Source organism: Eptesicus fuscus, chromosome 7 (assembly GCF_027574615.1).
Source record: "Eptesicus fuscus isolate TK198812 chromosome 7, DD_ASM_mEF_20220401, whole genome shotgun sequence".
Classification (NCBI taxonomy): Eukaryota; Metazoa; Chordata; class Mammalia; order Chiroptera; family Vespertilionidae; genus Eptesicus; species Eptesicus fuscus.
The window spans coordinates 66,647,211-66,665,634 of NC_072479.1; the positions used below are offsets into that span (position 1 = coordinate 66,647,211).

The 18,424-nt window shown below is 36.5% G+C and overlaps 1 protein-coding gene across 2 annotated transcripts in view; it reads right to left on the bottom strand.

Moving 5' to 3' along the window:
- CNTN1 (contactin 1) overlaps nt 1-18,424 on the bottom strand; it is a 129,966-nt gene that overhangs the window by 83,467 nt on the left and 28,075 nt on the right. For both annotated transcript variants that reach the window (XM_008140559.3, XM_008140561.3), the window contains exons 11-13: nt 14,917-15,067; nt 9,449-9,576; nt 8,979-9,154 (exon numbers count right to left, since the gene is read on the bottom strand). In XM_008140559.3, the coding sequence (XP_008138781.1) occupies nt 8,979-9,154; nt 9,449-9,576; nt 14,917-15,067 (455 nt within the window). The remainder of the gene's footprint in view (nt 1-8,978; nt 9,155-9,448; nt 9,577-14,916; nt 15,068-18,424) is intronic.

An 18,424-nucleotide genomic window follows, 5' to 3' on the forward strand; every position in this document is an offset into this window, starting at 1 on the left:
GAGATACTATTCTAAGGGATATATATATATATATATATATATATATATATATCCCTTAAAAACATTAAAATGAAGTAATGTTATTGAAAATTTAAAAGCATACATAAATTAGGGAAGTGGTGGAGAAAAATTATTGGGAAGTCACCCAGTATATATAGAACCAATGGAAATGTTGAACATCCCTAAATTTGACTATTTTGATGGTCAAAGAGTCCAATTTTGATTAATTGGATCATTTTAAATTCAAACTCAAAAAAGAAGAAATTTCTCTTGAAGTCTCTGCCTTAGCATTTTGAATGAGGGACAAAAACATCAAAGCTTTGGATTTAGAAGCTATGTTTTAGAGTTGAAAGAAAACTTGGGTATCGTTTAATTTGTATGGTTTTTAAATTGGCTCCCATTAGCCTCAGGGTTCTGAAGATCTTCACGGACCACTTGGTAGAGGAAAGGATCAGAATGGGGAATTTTTTGACAGGAAAGAGTGAGAAGCCCTATGGTTAGGCTTTTGGCTATGTAGTTTCCTACACATGCACACAATTTCTTCAGTCAGAGCAACCTTACATTCATCTTTTTAATTTATTGGAGTTCTGATTTAAATTTTCTTTGCAAAAAAAAAAAGGATTCTGCTGCTAAAAATTATTTATTGTTATTTTTCAAAACTACTGATGTAGCCCAACTTCCTCATGAGGCAGATGAGAACCTTGAGGCTCAGAGTAACTGTTTTGTCCAAGGTCATATAGCTAACTCTTCAATGGCAAGACCAGAACAAGATTCCAGATCTTTAGATAGTGTTCTGTTTTTAATGACAAACTGGAAAAAATTAATGGTGTTTTCTTTGGGGGTTGTGTGTGTGTGTGTGGGTGGGGGGGGGGTAATGCAACAGCTAATGACAAATTGTATATTTCTAGTGTGATATCAGAAATAAAATAATCAAAGTCCATGATGTAAAATATTAACATTGCTAAAACTCTATAAAGTTTCTATGCTTATTTTCTCCTTTTTAAAATTTTATATACTGACTGTATTTAGCAAGAATAACAGCCAGAATAATTACTGCAGCAATGTTTAAGTATGCAAGGAGTTCTATATAAAACAAATGGGTCTTTAATATTCTATGCATTTTTGGATATTCCCCCAAGCCAATACATCTCTGAAGAACAAAGACTTGCCTCTATATGTGCTTAATTCCATTCACTTAACATTGCCACCAACAAATGCTTACATAGATGAGGCTATGGGATGTTACGCTAGAGAGTAACTTTGGCTCACGTGGTGTCTATACTAGCAGTGTGATGATCTAAAGAAGATAATGCGAGTATAGACACACTTAGTGAACATAGATACCCACTTCCATGCTAGCTGATGGGAAGAGCAAATAAAATACAATAGTTAGGTTTAAGGAAAGGTATTAGGCTAGTAAAAGGGAGGTCAAAAAAGGCATATGTTCACACGGACATGCAAAGGAGAGAGATATGACAGAATTCTCTAGGTTTTTTCCAATTAATTACTGGTAAGAACTGAGAAGATATTTGGCCAAAGGCAGAATGCCTTTCTGAGTTTTGTGTGTGTCAGGGGACTATATACATTTACATATTTCTTTTTCTCTTCCACTGCTCATAAAAAACATATGACCTTAAATTCAGAAAAAAAAAATGAAATCTACCCTCTATTCCATACTATTTTGGCAAATGTTTACTCTACCCTCATAAACTTTTTGTCCTCGGCATTCTCGTCTGCTCAAAATAATATAATGCTCTTTGTTCTTAACATCCTGCTTAAAACCTGTCAGTGGCCAATCCATTTATTCCCAAGTCTCTCTTTTTTAATCTTCCTCTAGAGTAGTGTTTCTCAATCTTGGCTCTATAGACAATTCAGATCAGATAATTTTCTGTTGTGGGGACTGTCCCCGGTATTATAGGGTGTTCAGCAGCACACGTGTTCAACAGATGCCCATACACACTTGCCCTCCTCCAACCACCCTGCCGTTGTCACAACCAAAGTTGCCTAGGCAGAAAAGTTGCTCTGGGTTTAAAAGTACTCCTTTAGGGCCTGTATCATCTCACTGTGCCTGCTTTCTTTTTTTTTAAATTTCTTTATTGATTAAGGTATTACATATGTGTGCCTGCTTTCTGCAGCTCTAATTTGACCTTTGCCTTTTCCCATGTTACTATACTACCCTCCTGTTCTCTTCCAACCTGTTATTCCATAACTCTGGACAACCTTTACCTTGCTCAACAGTGAATAGAGTAAATGTGAAATTAAAATAATGACCCCTGTTTTATTATTGTTATTTCTCCCCCCCTCCTCCTTTGTTGGCATGTCTTGCAGAAGCAAAATTTCTGTTCAAGTTCATAACATGCTCTAGGATGGAATATATATGTCTCACACATATTTAACATATTTTTGTGACATGTTCAGTCTAATTAATTTTTTTTAAAAAGAAATATAGCCTAAGGGTATGAAATCTGTCTTCTTTAATTATGAATGGTGTTGTCAATATAGTCAGAACAAATGCATAGCCACATACCTGCAAACACACACATATACCTGCCTACCTAAAGGAGATCACTAAGAATTTTATAGTTAGACCACCTGAGATTCTGTGGACTTGATTACAATGTATTGCAAAGGTAGCTAATAGTATAGGAAAAATGAATTTGGATAACCTCGAGTGAACATAAAAGGCTCATTAATCAAGAGTATTCTTTTACCATTTGCAACAGCATGGATGGAACTGGAGATCATTATGCTAAGTGAAATAAGCCAGTCGGAGAAAAATAAATATCACATGATCTCACTCATATGTGGGATATAATGATCAACATAATTTGATGAACAAGAATAGATCCAGGGTGTAAAACATACATGGTGTCAAAACAAGCCAAAGGAAAATCATTTGGGCAAAAAAATGAAAAAGGATCGCAAATCAAAGTCATAGAAAATATTCCTTTATTAACTTTTGGTCGAGAATATGTTTGTATGTTTTCAGAAAACAACTCCGAGACATGTGGATTCCTGCAATAGAGAGGAATTGACAGGAGTGCTCCAGCCATGAAGTCAGAAGAGAAACAGTCCAGAGATGGAAGACGCTGACGATGCCTTGCCATACTAGCAGTCAGCAGATATGCGTCACTGCAGATTGCCCAGGACCAAACCAGAGAGGGTCAGACCTGCAATACCACCATTTGTCCACCATCCAGAACTGAAATATCATTGCTGTTATGAACACATTAACAACTGTTGGACATAGAAACCGGGACTCAAAAGAACTGTTGGCCCAGAAAGAAACTCACTACAGACTGATTCATTTGCCTCTCAGCATAACCATTATTGCTTGTCTCATTTTCAGTTCCTATAAGTGTATTCCTAGTATCACATGAGCTCACTCATCTAGGGGAAAAGATGAACAACATAGACTGAAGAACAAGAACAGCATCCATCAGACTGTCAGACCTCAGAGGGAAAGTAGGGGAGGGTGGGGACAAGGGAGATAGATCAACCAAAGGACTTGTGTGCTTGCATATGAGCCTAACCAATGATCACGGACAACAGGGGGAGGGGGGCTTGTGTGTGGGGGGGATTGGGAAGGGAACGGGGGGAGGGGGATGAGGACAAATATGTGATACCTTAATCAATAAAGAAATTTAAAAAAAAAAAAAAAGAATAGATCCAGAGACAAATGGCAGGGGAGGGAGGGGTTAGAGACCAACCAAAGGACTTGTTTGCATGCATATTAGCATAACCAATGGACACAGACACTGGGGCAGTGGGGGCTTGCCTGGGGTGGGAATGACGGGTGAGGGGGGAGTCAATTGGAGAAAAAGGAGACATATGTAAAACTTTAAACAATTAAAAAAAGAGTATAGAATAAATTCTGAGTTGAACATTACTATCTCACAGTGTTTCAAATAATGGGAGGAGGGTTATCTAAATAAATGTAGGTATGAATATTAACCAATGGATGATAAGTTGGAGTAGAGAGGAGCACAGGGACTACAGTCAGACCACCTGGTTTCAGATCTTCCCTCTGCTGCTAGCAAGGTGAATAATTAATTTCAGCAAGTTACTTAACCTTTGTAATCCTCAGTTCTCTCACCTAGAAAATCGAGAAAATCACAACAATAAAGTTCCATAGAGGACTGCTGTGAAGATCAACTGAGAAATACATGGAACACATTTAACCCAATGCTGGCCAAATAGTAAAACACTCAACAAATGTTGACTATTTATTGTCTCTTTACTACCCTCAGCAAGGAAATACCGAGAATGTGTGTTTTTTTTCTTGAACTAAGTGTCCTACACAGCAAGCAGCGCAAGAATTAATTTATGAAATATGAGATCTACAATTAAAAAAACAACAACTACCTGGCAAAATTACAACTATTGTAATTTTTAGTGGGGAATGATTCTCTATTATAAAGAGTATTCATAATAATCACTTACAATCGGCCACATCTTGTGCCAAGCACTCTATAGGCATTCTCTCATTGAATCCTTACAAAAATGTTATGAAGTAATTGGCTTTGCAAACCCAATGAAGTAATCTGAATGAAGTAAGTGAATTATTAATAATATTTTACAGAGGGGGAAATCTGAGGCTTAGAGAGGCTTAATCATAGGCTCAGTCACAGGATCCGAATTGAAAAAAAATGGAGCCTAGAGCCCAGGTCTGGTTGTGGCCCAGCCTCCGAATAATTCATATGATATTTATAAATCCAATGCATATCAAGCAATTAGCTTCTTGTTAAAGTACAATGTTAACATTTATTTGTAATAAGAGAATCAGAAAAAAAAAAATTACATTGGCAACAGCCAGAATTCGAGAGTTTAAGAAACTCATGTGATCAACAAAGATAATAGCTCTGACAGGGAGAATGATGTCAAATAGTTTAAAGAAAATGACTCAAAGTTTATGACAAAAGTTAGGTGGCTATTAAAATATAATTTCTGAAGATCAGATAAATTGTAGATAGTCAAACGTCCTTTCTAGAACAAGAGGGATTATAAATTATATTGGTAAATAAAATGACTCTGCCTTTGGTATTTAAGGGAATAAATAGCTATTGAATTAGAAAATCAAAATAGAAGTCATTTCATAGTTGGACGTAAGTATATGGGAAAATATATTTGTTTAATTTCATAAACAATCATTCCAGACTGAAATTTGAAACCTTATGCAAGGCTGCCACAGGGTGGTCAAAATCTGGAACAGCAAGCTAAAATTAAAGCACTGAGTACTGAGTAAACTTTCTTACTAAAATTAAAGTGGAAAATAAAACCTTAGGTTCTTAAAATAAAATGTTTAAACTGTAAACTCTATACTCTCTTCATTAATTAGAGCTTCAGATATTAATTTTAGCAATTAAAATAATTAAAATGTAATGGTGATAATCATAGCAGTTTGATAACTGTGATAGCAACCAAATGTTTACATCTGAATTTTAAACTCACAGATTTAGCTCTGATTTATTTTGGATCAGTGCTGTGTTTGTTTCTGTCAGTGTTTTATTCACCCATCACTTTTCCACACTTGTGGTATGTGCTCAGTACAACATTTTTAAATGAACAAATGATACTCAATTATTGAAATGTTACCAGAATTTTTAAAAATATCAAAATATTATTTAAGAAATATATATATATGTATATATATATATATATATGTATATATATATGTATATATATGTATGTATATACTGATATTTTTACCTGCAAATTGAATAATAGACATTGCAATTAGCAATGTTCCTTGCTTTGCTGTCCCTAATACCTGCTCTCTCTATTATGTTTTCTTTTTTGGTTTTTAATTTTTTTTTAATTTATCTTTATTATTGAAAGTATTACAGCTGCCCCCCCCCCTCCACCTTTTATTCAATCAGCTGTAGATGGAGCCACTAGAACAGTGGTCGGCAAATCGCGGCTTGCGAGCCACCTGCGGCTCTTTGGCCCCTTGAGTGGGGCTCTTCCGCAAAATACCACGACCGGGCGCACATGCACAGTGCGATTGAAACTTCGTGACCCATGCACAGAAGTCGGTTTTAGGCTCTCAAAAGGAATTTCAATCATTGTACTGTTGATACTTGGCTCTGTTGAGTAATGAGTTTGCCGACCACTGCACTAGAACAATGGTCTATTAAGGAGTGCAGAAGCAATTACTAGCCATCAGGATTATCTTTCACAAGGTGGATCAAACACAAATGGCGTTTGCACTTGAATCTTGTGTTGTACATTTAGCAGTGAAGTCTGGCTTTGAAGTTTGCCTTAAAAGAGAAAGAAGACGTGAGGGAAAGCTTTACGGGTTTCTTAGGTTCAAAAGACAGAATTAAGTTTAAGAACTTATCTTAAAGTATTCTTATCTTTTTTCCCCCTTTTTTGATATTTAGAGAGTTGGATCCCATCTGTCCACCTACAATAAAAAAAACAAACACAACTATCTGGCAAAAATGCTAAAGCGCTAAAATGTGCAGGAGGTATTTTCACTCAATTAAGCTGCGTAGTTAGCCAGGGAGCATGTTTTCTACAACTCATGAATCATTATCTGGTGGGCTGAGCTGAAACCAGGGTTGGTGAGCCCAGAGCATGGGTGTGCAGTTAGGGTTCTCCTCTGGATAAGCTGAGGGGCAACTGTAGGGATCTCTGTGGCTACCTTCTGCAAAAAGGGGGGGGGGTGGCGATCGTGAGGGTCAAAGTCTATTACATCTTTATGGTGTGCTTTATTATTTATTTCTTAATTAGCATTCCAGCTATTTCTTTATTTTTCACTCTTTTAAAGCAAGGGGCTCTTTTCTCCTCTCTCCCTTTGCTAATTTCTCTTTTTGGAAATGTTTATTTACATTAACCAATGCAATGAAACTATTATGTTAAAAACATCAAGAGGCTCCACAAATGAAGCTTCAGCTTCATTTAGGCAATTTATACCCCAACATCTGTTTGTATAGACTTCACAGCAGCTATTAACTACTTTTATAAATTACGGTTGTTATATTTTTGGAATTATTCAATTTATAAAACCAAGGAAATAAGCAAATTTAAAGGTCTACTTTTTAAAAAAAGTAAGATTTCTGCTTAGCTCACTTTAGTTTTTCTTAAATTGAGTACATACTGAGTATCATTTGCTTTTCTTGCAAAACAAAACACAATCTGAAAAAATTATTAAAGATTTTGGTGTCAATTTTACTAGTTTTGGGTATGCTTATGATTAAGCATATCAACATAGTTTGACTTATAAGGGAAAGATATCACATGGCATAATGTTAAAATAGTTCTCTGCCGATACCCAGTTGTCATTTTTTATTTATTTTCCTTTTTTTATTTTTTATATATATTTTTATTGATTTCGGAGAGGAAAAGAGAGGGAGAGACAGAAACATCAATAATGAAAGAGAATCATTGATTGGCTGCCTCCTGCATGCCCCCTACTGGGGATCGAGCCCGCAACCCTGGCATGTGCCCTTGACTGGAATCAAACCCGGAACCCCTCAGTACAACAGGCCAACGCTCTATCCACTGAGCCAAACCAGCTAGGGCGCAGTTGTCATTTTTTAAAGTGTAAGTTAGTTCAGAACCAAAGACAACCAGTGAAATTACTGTAGACTTAGAGTTACAGCTAAACCTATTCGATTAAAAAGAAAGAAAAAGGAATTGCATTTGAGATACAAAAAAGCATTAACATGATGATGCATCAACAGTTATTCTATAAATCTATTTAATGATATTTAAGAATAAATCCCTCCATCTAGTTAAAATCCCTCTTAATCTGACTCAAAGCTTAGTTTGGCTTTTTAAAGTGGAAAGTTCTAGAATAATTTTTTTAAAGAGCTAGACTACTTGAAAGCATAATATTATTACAATATATACATGCCAATTTTCAGATATCATAGGACTGTAAAAATCTTAAACATTTTATAACTCAGAACTAATTCAAACTCAAATTTTATTGATATATTTATAATTGACTTCTAAAGTTAAAATTAAAGTTTTATTAACTAAGCATATATTCTACACAGACCCTTTAGAGAACAAAGTGGTAGGAGCAGTGCTCAATTTGTTTCTTACATGCACTGTCAACCAGACAGGCCTATCAATGCTCCAGCGATGCTTCCAACAAGCCATTACTCCCGTATTACCTCCCAGTCTTGTACCTCTATTTTCTTTCTTTTTGTTGTTGTTAATCCTTACTGGAGGATATTTTTCCATTGATTTTTTTTTTTAAGAGAGAGAGAGTGAAAGAGAGGGGGAGAGACAGAGAGAGAGACATGGATGTGTGAGAGAGAGACACATTGATTGTTTGCTTCTCATACACCCTCAACTGGAGCTGGGGATTGAACTGCAAATGAGGTACATGCCCTTGACCGGAATTGAATCTGGGACCCTTCAGTTTATGGGCTGATGCTCTACCCATTGATCCAAACCAGCTAGGGCCTATGTTCTTTATATCTATACATCCCTGTGCTTAATTGAAGGACTTGTACCATGTATGCTTTCCTATTCTTACATTGAAACAGCTGTTTAACCCTTTTCAGTTCACATGGATTTGTTCTCCAAACCTCCCTATATATACAATTTATCTATATCTTATCCTCAAAGAATAAAATAAATACCCTAAAATAATCATTTTAACAAAGGACAAGTTTATGCTCTTACCTCATTTAAAGTTAATGTGAAGGCACTAGAACCCAGAGTAAAAATATACTAAGGTGTACTACATCAATATAAAAATTGTATAATAATCCAGGGGAATGGACCTACAGCACAAAGAATAGTTATTGATTAATATTTCTACCAAAATCCTCAGGGCTAGCCATTTTTCAGAAAGGGCAGGAGTGCTCTCACGAACATAAGGAGACCCATGAAAAGCTTTTTTTTTTTTTTTTTTTTGCCTGTTTGTCAATCTCATGTAAATGATTATAGTAACAGAGCTGTAGTGCAGACACATGGGGTCACTGGGATGTTAATGCGATGAAACGTAAAACACATACCATATAATTCCGCTGGTAATGAATGTTCTCTTTGTTGAAATCGATCACGTAGCCGTTGAAGGACCAAACGAATGTGAGATCCAGGGCAGGATCAAAGGAAGCAGCACACTGCATGGTGGCATTTTCTCCAACGGTGATATCAGTGTTAATCGGGGCCAATATAATCCGCGTGGGATCTGGACATGTAAAATAAAGGAGCAAAGCACAATTCAAGAAAATAGTATCTGCTACATTAAAAGAATGAGAATCAATATATTTTGATTGCTCTGTGCAAAGGAATATGATGTTTTCAAAATCAAATGCCAGGAACAACTTCATTAAGAGATTTGGCCAGAGGCTTTTCAAATGGAAACTTAGCAGTACATGGACTGTCTTAGAAGTTTAGTGCTGAACCATGTCTTACAGTACATTAAAAATGCATCAATGTCAAAATAAAAAGACAACACAATTTTAATTAAATGCTTCCTTACCTGTGATCACAAGAGTCCCAGTGCTATTAGCCTTCCCTCTATTATTTTCTGCAAAACATGTATAGATGCCACCATCATTCCTTGTAATGTTATTGATTTCCAAGCTGCCATCTTCCCAAATGAGTGTTCTATTGAAATGAAAAAAAAATGTAATTCATAAAATTAATTTCATGAAATACTTTATTTTTGTCTTAGATTACAGACACTAGTATCATTAGCTTAGTATATTTTACACAAATTAGTTGACAGTGAGATTTTTATTTTACTTAAACACATTTTTTAAATTTATTTATTTGAGAGACAGAGAAGCATTGATTTGTTGTTCCACTTATTTATACATTCATCGGTTTCTTCTTGTACGTGTCCTGGCCTGAGATTGAACCCTCAACCTTGGTGTATGGGGGCATTGCTCTAATCAACAGAGGGACACGGCCAGGGCTGACAGATTTTAAAAGAGGAAACATTGTAGCCTTTGTTTATAATATTCTTTCTCGGCATTGAAAGTTGTGTTAGAAAGCCACCTTCATCTTTTTCTTGGACTATTGCATTCATGGCTAACTGGCTTCCTGCTTTTACCATTGCCTGCCCATAGTCCCTTTTCCTTGAGTCAGCCAGACATGAAGACATAAATGACAGAAGGCATATCATGTCACTCTTCTGTTTAGTGATGTTACTCAATAGCTTGAAACCATCCAGTGACCTTGCTTCTCACATAGTAAAAAACACAGTCCTCTGATTGCCTTTGAGACACTGGACAATTTTACAATTTCTTCCTCACATACTTTAGGATTTTGCACCTTCAGAAAGGTTTGCCTGATAATTCTAGGTCGTATTGAATGCGTGCGTGCGCGCGCACACACACACACACACACACACAAAACACAGACACACACACAAAGTTATGCTGTCTTGCCATTCTCATCCTCTCTCTCTTCCCAGATTTTTTTCTCTAATACATTTTTCATCTGACATAATTTAGGTTTACTTATTAACCTATCTTTACATTAGATGATACCATCTTTATGTAGAAAATTTGTATGGGGCCGTGTCTTCAACGGTAATAGTATCTATTAACTCATTAGGAAAAAAATATTCTTTGTGTGCCAGGAACACATTAAGTGGTGAGGCACTGATCACTGAGTAGTCATTCAATCAACCTTTCTTTCGAGTGAATGAACTACATGGAGCTGAACTGACACAAGTGGTTTTCCACATCCCACCATCAAATGACTCTTACACCTCTGCGGGACAAGCTCAAACCAGTCACAGTCCTCAAAGAAATGAGCCCAGGTCTTGCAGAAATGTGACCTTAAGACTTCAATTCAGACTTTGAAGTGAGGACAGACTGACATTTTCATGGCTACAGAGAAATACAAATACATCTTATTTTTAGGAACTTAAAAAAAAGATATTCTAAAACCTCCCTTAGTAAACAGCTTCTATAACAGATTAATATTTAGAAAATTCTTCTTTGAACAGAACCTAAATCTATTCCCTCCGCTTATCTGCCCCTTCCTTAGAAGCTAGAGACCAAAACAACTTATTATATATAACTGTACTATAACGTTTATATATAACGTATATTTATCATATAACGCCTTGCACTTTGATTTAATATTGACTCATCTGCCACTGGATATTTACATTCTTTAAATGTATAATTTTCAAAAACTTAATTTATCTCTGAAGCTTTGCAAAACACATGCCAACAATCCTTCATATACTCCATTTTAAGGGCCAAACTTGATAAAGGAATAATACTATATATCTACCTTACTAATAAAAACCTCTGATAAGATTTTCCACCAATAATATATTCCAGAATTTCCTTCCTTTCTCTAACTATCCAGTACCAACTTAAGTTCGTGACAGAGTATGTGCTTTCTGCTTCGTGAAGAAGAAACATAGTAACAAAATAATATAAACCTAAGAGTAATTGCTTGATATTGTGGAAGCTTTGACAACATGCCTCTAAGTTCTCCAACTATAATGAGTGTAATTGATCCACTGCCCCAGATGCCACACTCAGAAGCTACCAGTATGTTTGAGCCAAGCCCACACTTCCCACAGGCAGCTCTCAGTCAATGACTGAGCCCGGGAGGGATTTTTTTTTTTTTATATTTTATTGATTTTTTACAGAGAGGAAGAGAGAGGGATAGAGAGTTAGAAACATCGATGAGAGAGAAACATTGATCAGCTGCCTCTTGCACACCCCCCACTGGGGATGTGCCCGCAACCAAGGTACATGCCCTTGACCGGAATCGAACCTGGGACCTTTGAGTCCACAGGCCGATGCTATATCCACTAAGCCAAACCGAGCCCGGGAGGGATTTTAAGGCAGGCCAGTTCCAGGAAGATACCAGACTCCTGTGATGGGCATTTTTAGCTGGACGACTCTCCAGTGGCCTTCCCATACTCCCCTCGATCTACACTGAAGCCCAAGTCATTTGCACCCAGATTTCCTTCCTTCCTTGTCTCCTTCATCTGGAGTAAGATCTGCATCTAATCATCCACCTGCTGTCCTCTCTGTTTTCTTTCCTCTTCATTGCCATTAATAAATCTCTTTCATGATTAATCCTTTGTTGGTATCTGCTTTCCATAGTTCCATAGTATCATAGTACCAACAGTATCATGATACACTTTTTTTCTCACTAGGCTTTAATATAAATCCTTAGCCAATGTTCACCCCTCTTCCATTGAATTATTTTGCAAGTAAGTTAATAAAAGTTATAGTTAGGTTGTAATGGGAACAACAGCGACAATTATTCTTTTTAGAATCACGCTGGTAGTGTTAGTTTTCTCACATATATTAGCTCTCAATTGTTCGTTATCATCCTTAAAACGTATACTTCCTGCATCACTGATTTCACCTATACTTTCAGGCAGTTCTTCCATGGCATTAAAATTGATTTTTAGTAAGAATATTTAGGGAGCTTGATTTTTTTTGTAATAATGGTCTTTATTCTTTTTTAAAAAATATATGTTTTTATTTATTTCAGAGAGAGGGAGGGAGAAGGAGAAAGAGATAGAAACATCAATGATAAGAGAGAATCATCCATTAACTGCCTCCCACAGGCCCCCTACTGGATATCAAGCTTACAACTGGGCATGTACCCTGACCCAGAATCAAACCATGACCTCCTGGTTTATGGGTTGATACTCTCACTGATCCACACTGGCCAGGAAGATGGTCTTTATTCTTAAATCGATGTAGATTAAACTCCCAGGATCTTTTTCTTCTTTTCAGGTAATATGATATAGACAAGTAGTCAGACAAGCTAGGAACTATCTGGTCGTTAATAAATTACTCACTAGCCATTGCAAAAAATCACTAGCCATTGCAAAAAATTACTCAGAATAAACTCAATCTTATTTAGTAATATTTAAAGTATACCGACTCTGGAGTAGAAAAGAATTTTGGAGATATTCTCCAACAATGGCTCAGATAAAGATCACTTTATAGCTAACAGCCGTCTATCAGATATAAATGGACAATTACAAATAATTTCTGTTGGCAAATATATATGATTTTAGCCCAAAATAAAATTATACAACTGAGAACTTAATTATAACTTATCAAGACATATGTCTCCTCTCTACTGATTGCAAATATTGTGTAAATCATTTTACAAGCCACTAACCAGGAAGAGAAATTAATTTGTAATGTAGAACCACTTTTTTTATAACTATATTAATCAGAATGAAATTATAGTTATGCTTAATGAGTTATTCAGTTACTCGCTGAATATTTTTCAACAGAAATATTTATTTCTCTAAAAATAATTTATTACTTTAACTTTTCTTTATACATACTATTTTATTACTTTCAAACCTATATTTACATCAAATACTATATTGATTATAAAGTGATTATTAATGGATTAAAGTAGTGAACAAAATTGGATTTACAGATCCTTTCCTAAAAAAGTAATACAATTTGATTCAAAGACCTTAAACATATTATGATAGGACTAAAATAGTAAAATTTTAGGAAGTAGAATTTTATTTTCTTTGAATGTGTTGCTATTTAAGAAAAACAAATCCATGAAACATGGTTCAGAGAAATCCTTGGCTGGAGAGGCCTATAATATTGGTGCTCATTAGAACTGAAGCCAAGGTTTTTAAATTAAAAGCTAATGTTTCAGCAGCAAATTGAACAAATTGATTCTTCCTTTAACATTAATTCTTCCAGTATCATTTCATTAAATTCTTAATAACTCTTAGACGTATTAACTATAAAAGTTAACGTGTTCAGGGAAGGAAGTGCTATCCCTACACTGTCCTTTCTTCCCACCCCACTTCTGTTCCCCACACAGCCACTCTGTGATCATCCTAATACGAGGACGATGTTAGCACATGATCATCCATATCACTGTGACACATGTTTAAGTTTTTCAGTTTGGAGATTATCCATGTATTTTCAAAAGTTCACTTTAACCTTTCAAGGCTTCAGATACCTCAACAGAGAGAAGATAATACACCTCTTACTTACTTATTGGATTATTGTGAAGTAGATTTATCTTATATGGTTGGCCAGAATACTCTTTTAAAAGGCAAAATATGTTTTTCCTTCCTTATTTAAGCCTTTAGTCAGATTTCCATTACTGGTAGATGAAGCCCAAGCCCCTTAGCATAGAAACATTGTTATGGATGATCTGGCTTACTATATCTCATCTCTTAAAACTCTTCTCTATTTTCTTCTAAAGACAAGCCATAATGATTTTAGTTCCTGCATTCCTTACACATCCTATACTCTCTGCCTCAGGGCCTTTGCACATATTACTCTCACTGCCTGGAATATTTCCTGATCCCCCAACTTCCCATCTCATTCCTCTTATTTCTCATCCTGACTGTCTCCTCCCCAGTCTAGTTCTCACTATAACCATAGCTTCTTCTTAGAACCTTACAGAAAGCATTCAGTGTGACTTTTATATAAATAATCTATGCAAGTCACATGCTTTTGGTATTACCCCAAAGCCACCAAGACATTGGTAGATGATCTATTTGTTAGGAAGATGAGAAGTTCCTGTTCACTTAAGAAGACGGGAAGAGGTGATTAGTAGTTTGAAGTCATCTTTTCATTTTCTTACTGAAATAGTTAGTAGGCTAATGGCATAAAATGTGAATGGACATAGATGCCCTTATGAGGAGAAAAAGAAGTTAAAGAGATCCTATTTTATATCTTATTGTTCATTATTTTTGTGGCCTTGGGCAATTTACCAAGAATCTGAGTTTCAGTGTTCTAAATTCCCTTATAAATTAATTATAGAGGCCTAAAAATTAAATCCTGATTATAATAGACACTGACAGTATTGGGTAAGAACTTCATTCATCTTAGAATTAGAATATCTTCTGCAAAGAAAAGTTGGAACAAAAAACATTTACATTATTAATGTGAAAACAAATCTCTGTAAAATAAATTTTCCCAAATAGTGAATTCTAGTTGGATTTCTAGTTCCTGAACTAACCTGCTGCCATTGACAAGCCACTCTGTCCCTTTACTCCATGAAAATTTTGGTTTGGGTGCAGCTTTGGGTTTGCATTCGATTATAACCCTTCCGCCTTTAGCAGCCAGGATCTTCTTCTTCATAGGATTCATTTCAAAAGTTGGAGCCAAAGCTGAAAGAAAGTAAATTATTATTTTTCTCATTTGTTAAAAAAAATTCTGCTATCCATCTTTTATTTCATCTTGATTACTAATCAACAGAAAAGATTAGTTTCACCAAATATTATCAGCTATGACCAATACACATGTTGAACTTAATGCTAATAACATTTTCTTTTATTTAATAACTAGGGGCCTGGTGCACAAAATTCGTGCACTGGGGAGGGGTCCCTCAGTCCAGCCTGCCCCCTCTCACATACTGGGAGCCCTCAGAGGATGTCCTACTGATGGCTTAGGCCTAAGCCACAGTCTGGCCTCCCTTTGCGGGAGGTGAGGGGAAGGCACCAGCCCCATCACCCCTTGCTGCAGCTGCCAAGGTATTTTCATCAACACAGACTCCAGTCCCTTCACTATGAAAAAATGACAACTTTCTTTAGGCATTTTCAAGATGTGTCTTTCATAGGATATGACATTTCTTTCTTTATTTTTCTTTTTATCCTCACCTGAGAATATGTTTCCATTGATTTTTTCCCCTTCCCTCTGATCCCAGGCTCAGCCCCTGCCCAAGCCTAAAGCCTCCGCCCCAGGCTTTAGGCTTGGGAAGGGGTTCCCAACCTCCCACCCCTCGGCACCTCCGATCGCAGGCTCGGCCCCTTCCCAAGCTTAAAGCCTGCACAGAAGGGGGGTCCCTCAGCCTGGCCCGCACCCTCTCCAATCTGGGACACCTTGGGGGATGTCCAACTGCCAGTTTCGGCCAGATTCCCACAGGAATCAGGCCTAAAATGGCAGTCGGACATCCCTCTCACAATCCAGGATAACTGACTCCTAACCACTTGCCTACCTGCCTGCCTGATTGCCCCTAACCCCTCTGCCTGCTGGCCTGATTGCCCCTACCTTGCCCCCCTTGCCTGCCTGATTGCCCCTAACTTCTCTGCCTGCTGGCCTGATCTCACCCCCAACTGCCTTCCCCTGCTGGCCTGATCTCACCTCCAACTGCCCTCCCCTGCCGGCCTGATCACCCCTAACTACCTCTGCCTTGGCCCCCACCACCATGGCTTTGTCCAGGAGGAAGTTAGATGTCCGGAAGATGGCCAGTCAACCTGGTCTAATTAGCATATTACCCTTTTATTAGTATAGATTTAGTTATAATCAAGAGCTATATATATATTTACCTTGAAGGTAACATCAAATTCAATTGTTTTGACTGAATTGCACAAGAGAAGTTAAGTAAAAGACTGGAAGAAATTGAACACCATCATTAATAATGACCTACAGTCACAATTCATACTCTCAATTACACTGTAAATGAACTGTCCCTAGTTTACAAAGGAGAGAAGTGATAGCTATTAAAATTATATCATTTGCTGAAGGTGTCACAGGCAGCAAGTACCAGGTAGGATTCACATTAGAATCTAGTTCCTTGTGATTTGCAAACATGCTTTTTTCACTAAGCAATATGACTCCTCCCTCATTGAACAAACATGTATTGAACACCAACTGAGTGCAGGTACTAGAGATGATAAAATAAACAGAGAGAGCCCTGCCTTCTGGGGAATAATGAATCCAATTAAGGTCATGATTCACCTGTGGTTAATCTTTACCTCCATGTACAAAAAAATAATTATGAAAACAAGATATGGAGTCTCATAAAAGGTTACTTTATTGATGGCATGCTCGGACTTTCTTTAGGGTCCCCACATTTAGCTCATTTCTCAACCTCCTTGTTTATTAGCAGACTCCAGGGTGATTCCATTCATCAATTTCCACATATTCCAATCATCTGTAACTAGTCCTTCCTGGAGCATTTTTTAGGCCTAGATATATCTTTTTTATTTTTAATTTATTGATTGATTTTAGAGAGAGAGGAGGGGAGAGAGAGAGACGGGGGGAAATAGAGACTGATTTGTTGTTCCACTTATTTATGTATTCATTGGTTGATTCTTGTGTGTGCCCTGACTGAGGATCAAACCTGCAACCTTGGTGTACCGGGACAAAACTCTAACCAATTGAGGTACCCGGCCAGGGTCAGGCCTGTTTATCTTTATCCAGGTCTTGACTCTTCATCTTCTAGTCCTGTGATTCTCAATTTTGTCTGTTTATCAAAATTATCTGAAGACCTTGACAAAATACAGATTCAGTAGGTCTGGGGTGGGCCTGAGATTCGGCACTTTAACAAGCTCCCAGATGTTGCTACTGCTCTGGCTGCTTTTTACAGCAAGGATTTAGTTTATCCTATTGTTTCCTTAGTCTGAGTTTTGATAATTGACAGATTAAAAAGTAACCAACCAACTAGTGCTATACACCTAACTTAGTATGTGGTATTGGCTTAATAAATATTGTGGGTGATGTATTACTTATAAAATATAGGAAAAAATTTAAAATGATTATATTTAAAAGTCTACTAGTAGATATATCTAGAAAATGATCATTTTTCTTGAATAGGTTCAGTTTTAATGAAATAATTGATTTGGCATGGTTATTTAAGTAAGTTTATACTCATCTAATATTTTAATTTCTAGGTACAGGATCTAGAGTATGTACCCATATATTTCAATGGTGGGAAGGAAAAAGGGAACATTTTTCACCCAATTAAGAAGAAGACATGCTTTTGTGTGTGTGTGTGTGTGTGTGTGTGTGTGTGTGTGTGTGTGTGACCTTTGTGTTCTTTACTGGGCCTATTAAAAAAAGGGGAGAGTGGGTGGGAGAAGATCAACCAGTGAATTTGTATGCATATATGCCTAACCTGTGGACTCAGACAATGGGGTGGTGAGGGCCTGGGCAGGGGTAGGGGCAGGATGGGAAAGGGCTAGAAGAGGTTAATGCGGGGGGGGGGGGGGAGGGAAGGATGGTCTATGTAATACTTTCAACAATAAAGATTAAAAGGAAAAAACATATATATATTAAAAAAAGAAAAAATAGTATCTGGTATAGAAAAAGTACTCAACAAATATTTGGTGGATGAATAAATGAATGTAAATAAGTAAAAAAAGATTCCTAAAGGTAATAAATAAATATATATTGAGACTAATATAAAAATGCCCAGGAACATTGCTCTTAGGCTAAACATGCTGTTTGCCTAGTTACTACATTAATAGTCATTAAATGGTTGACAGATCTAATGTTTTAATATGGAGAGATCTTCAGCCTGAACTATTGAATATTCATATTCTTTTGTAATGCATTAGGATAAACAAGAAATTTTAACAAAAAATATAAAGTTTATATTTGGAAAAAAATGTAAATTTACCTCATATTTTCTCCAAGAGTCAAATGTTGTTTTTTTTTTGCACTCCATACCAAAATAATATGGTATGAAACTGAAGCCTGAACATTTGCTTGGTACACAAATGAACTAGATCAAATATATTAAC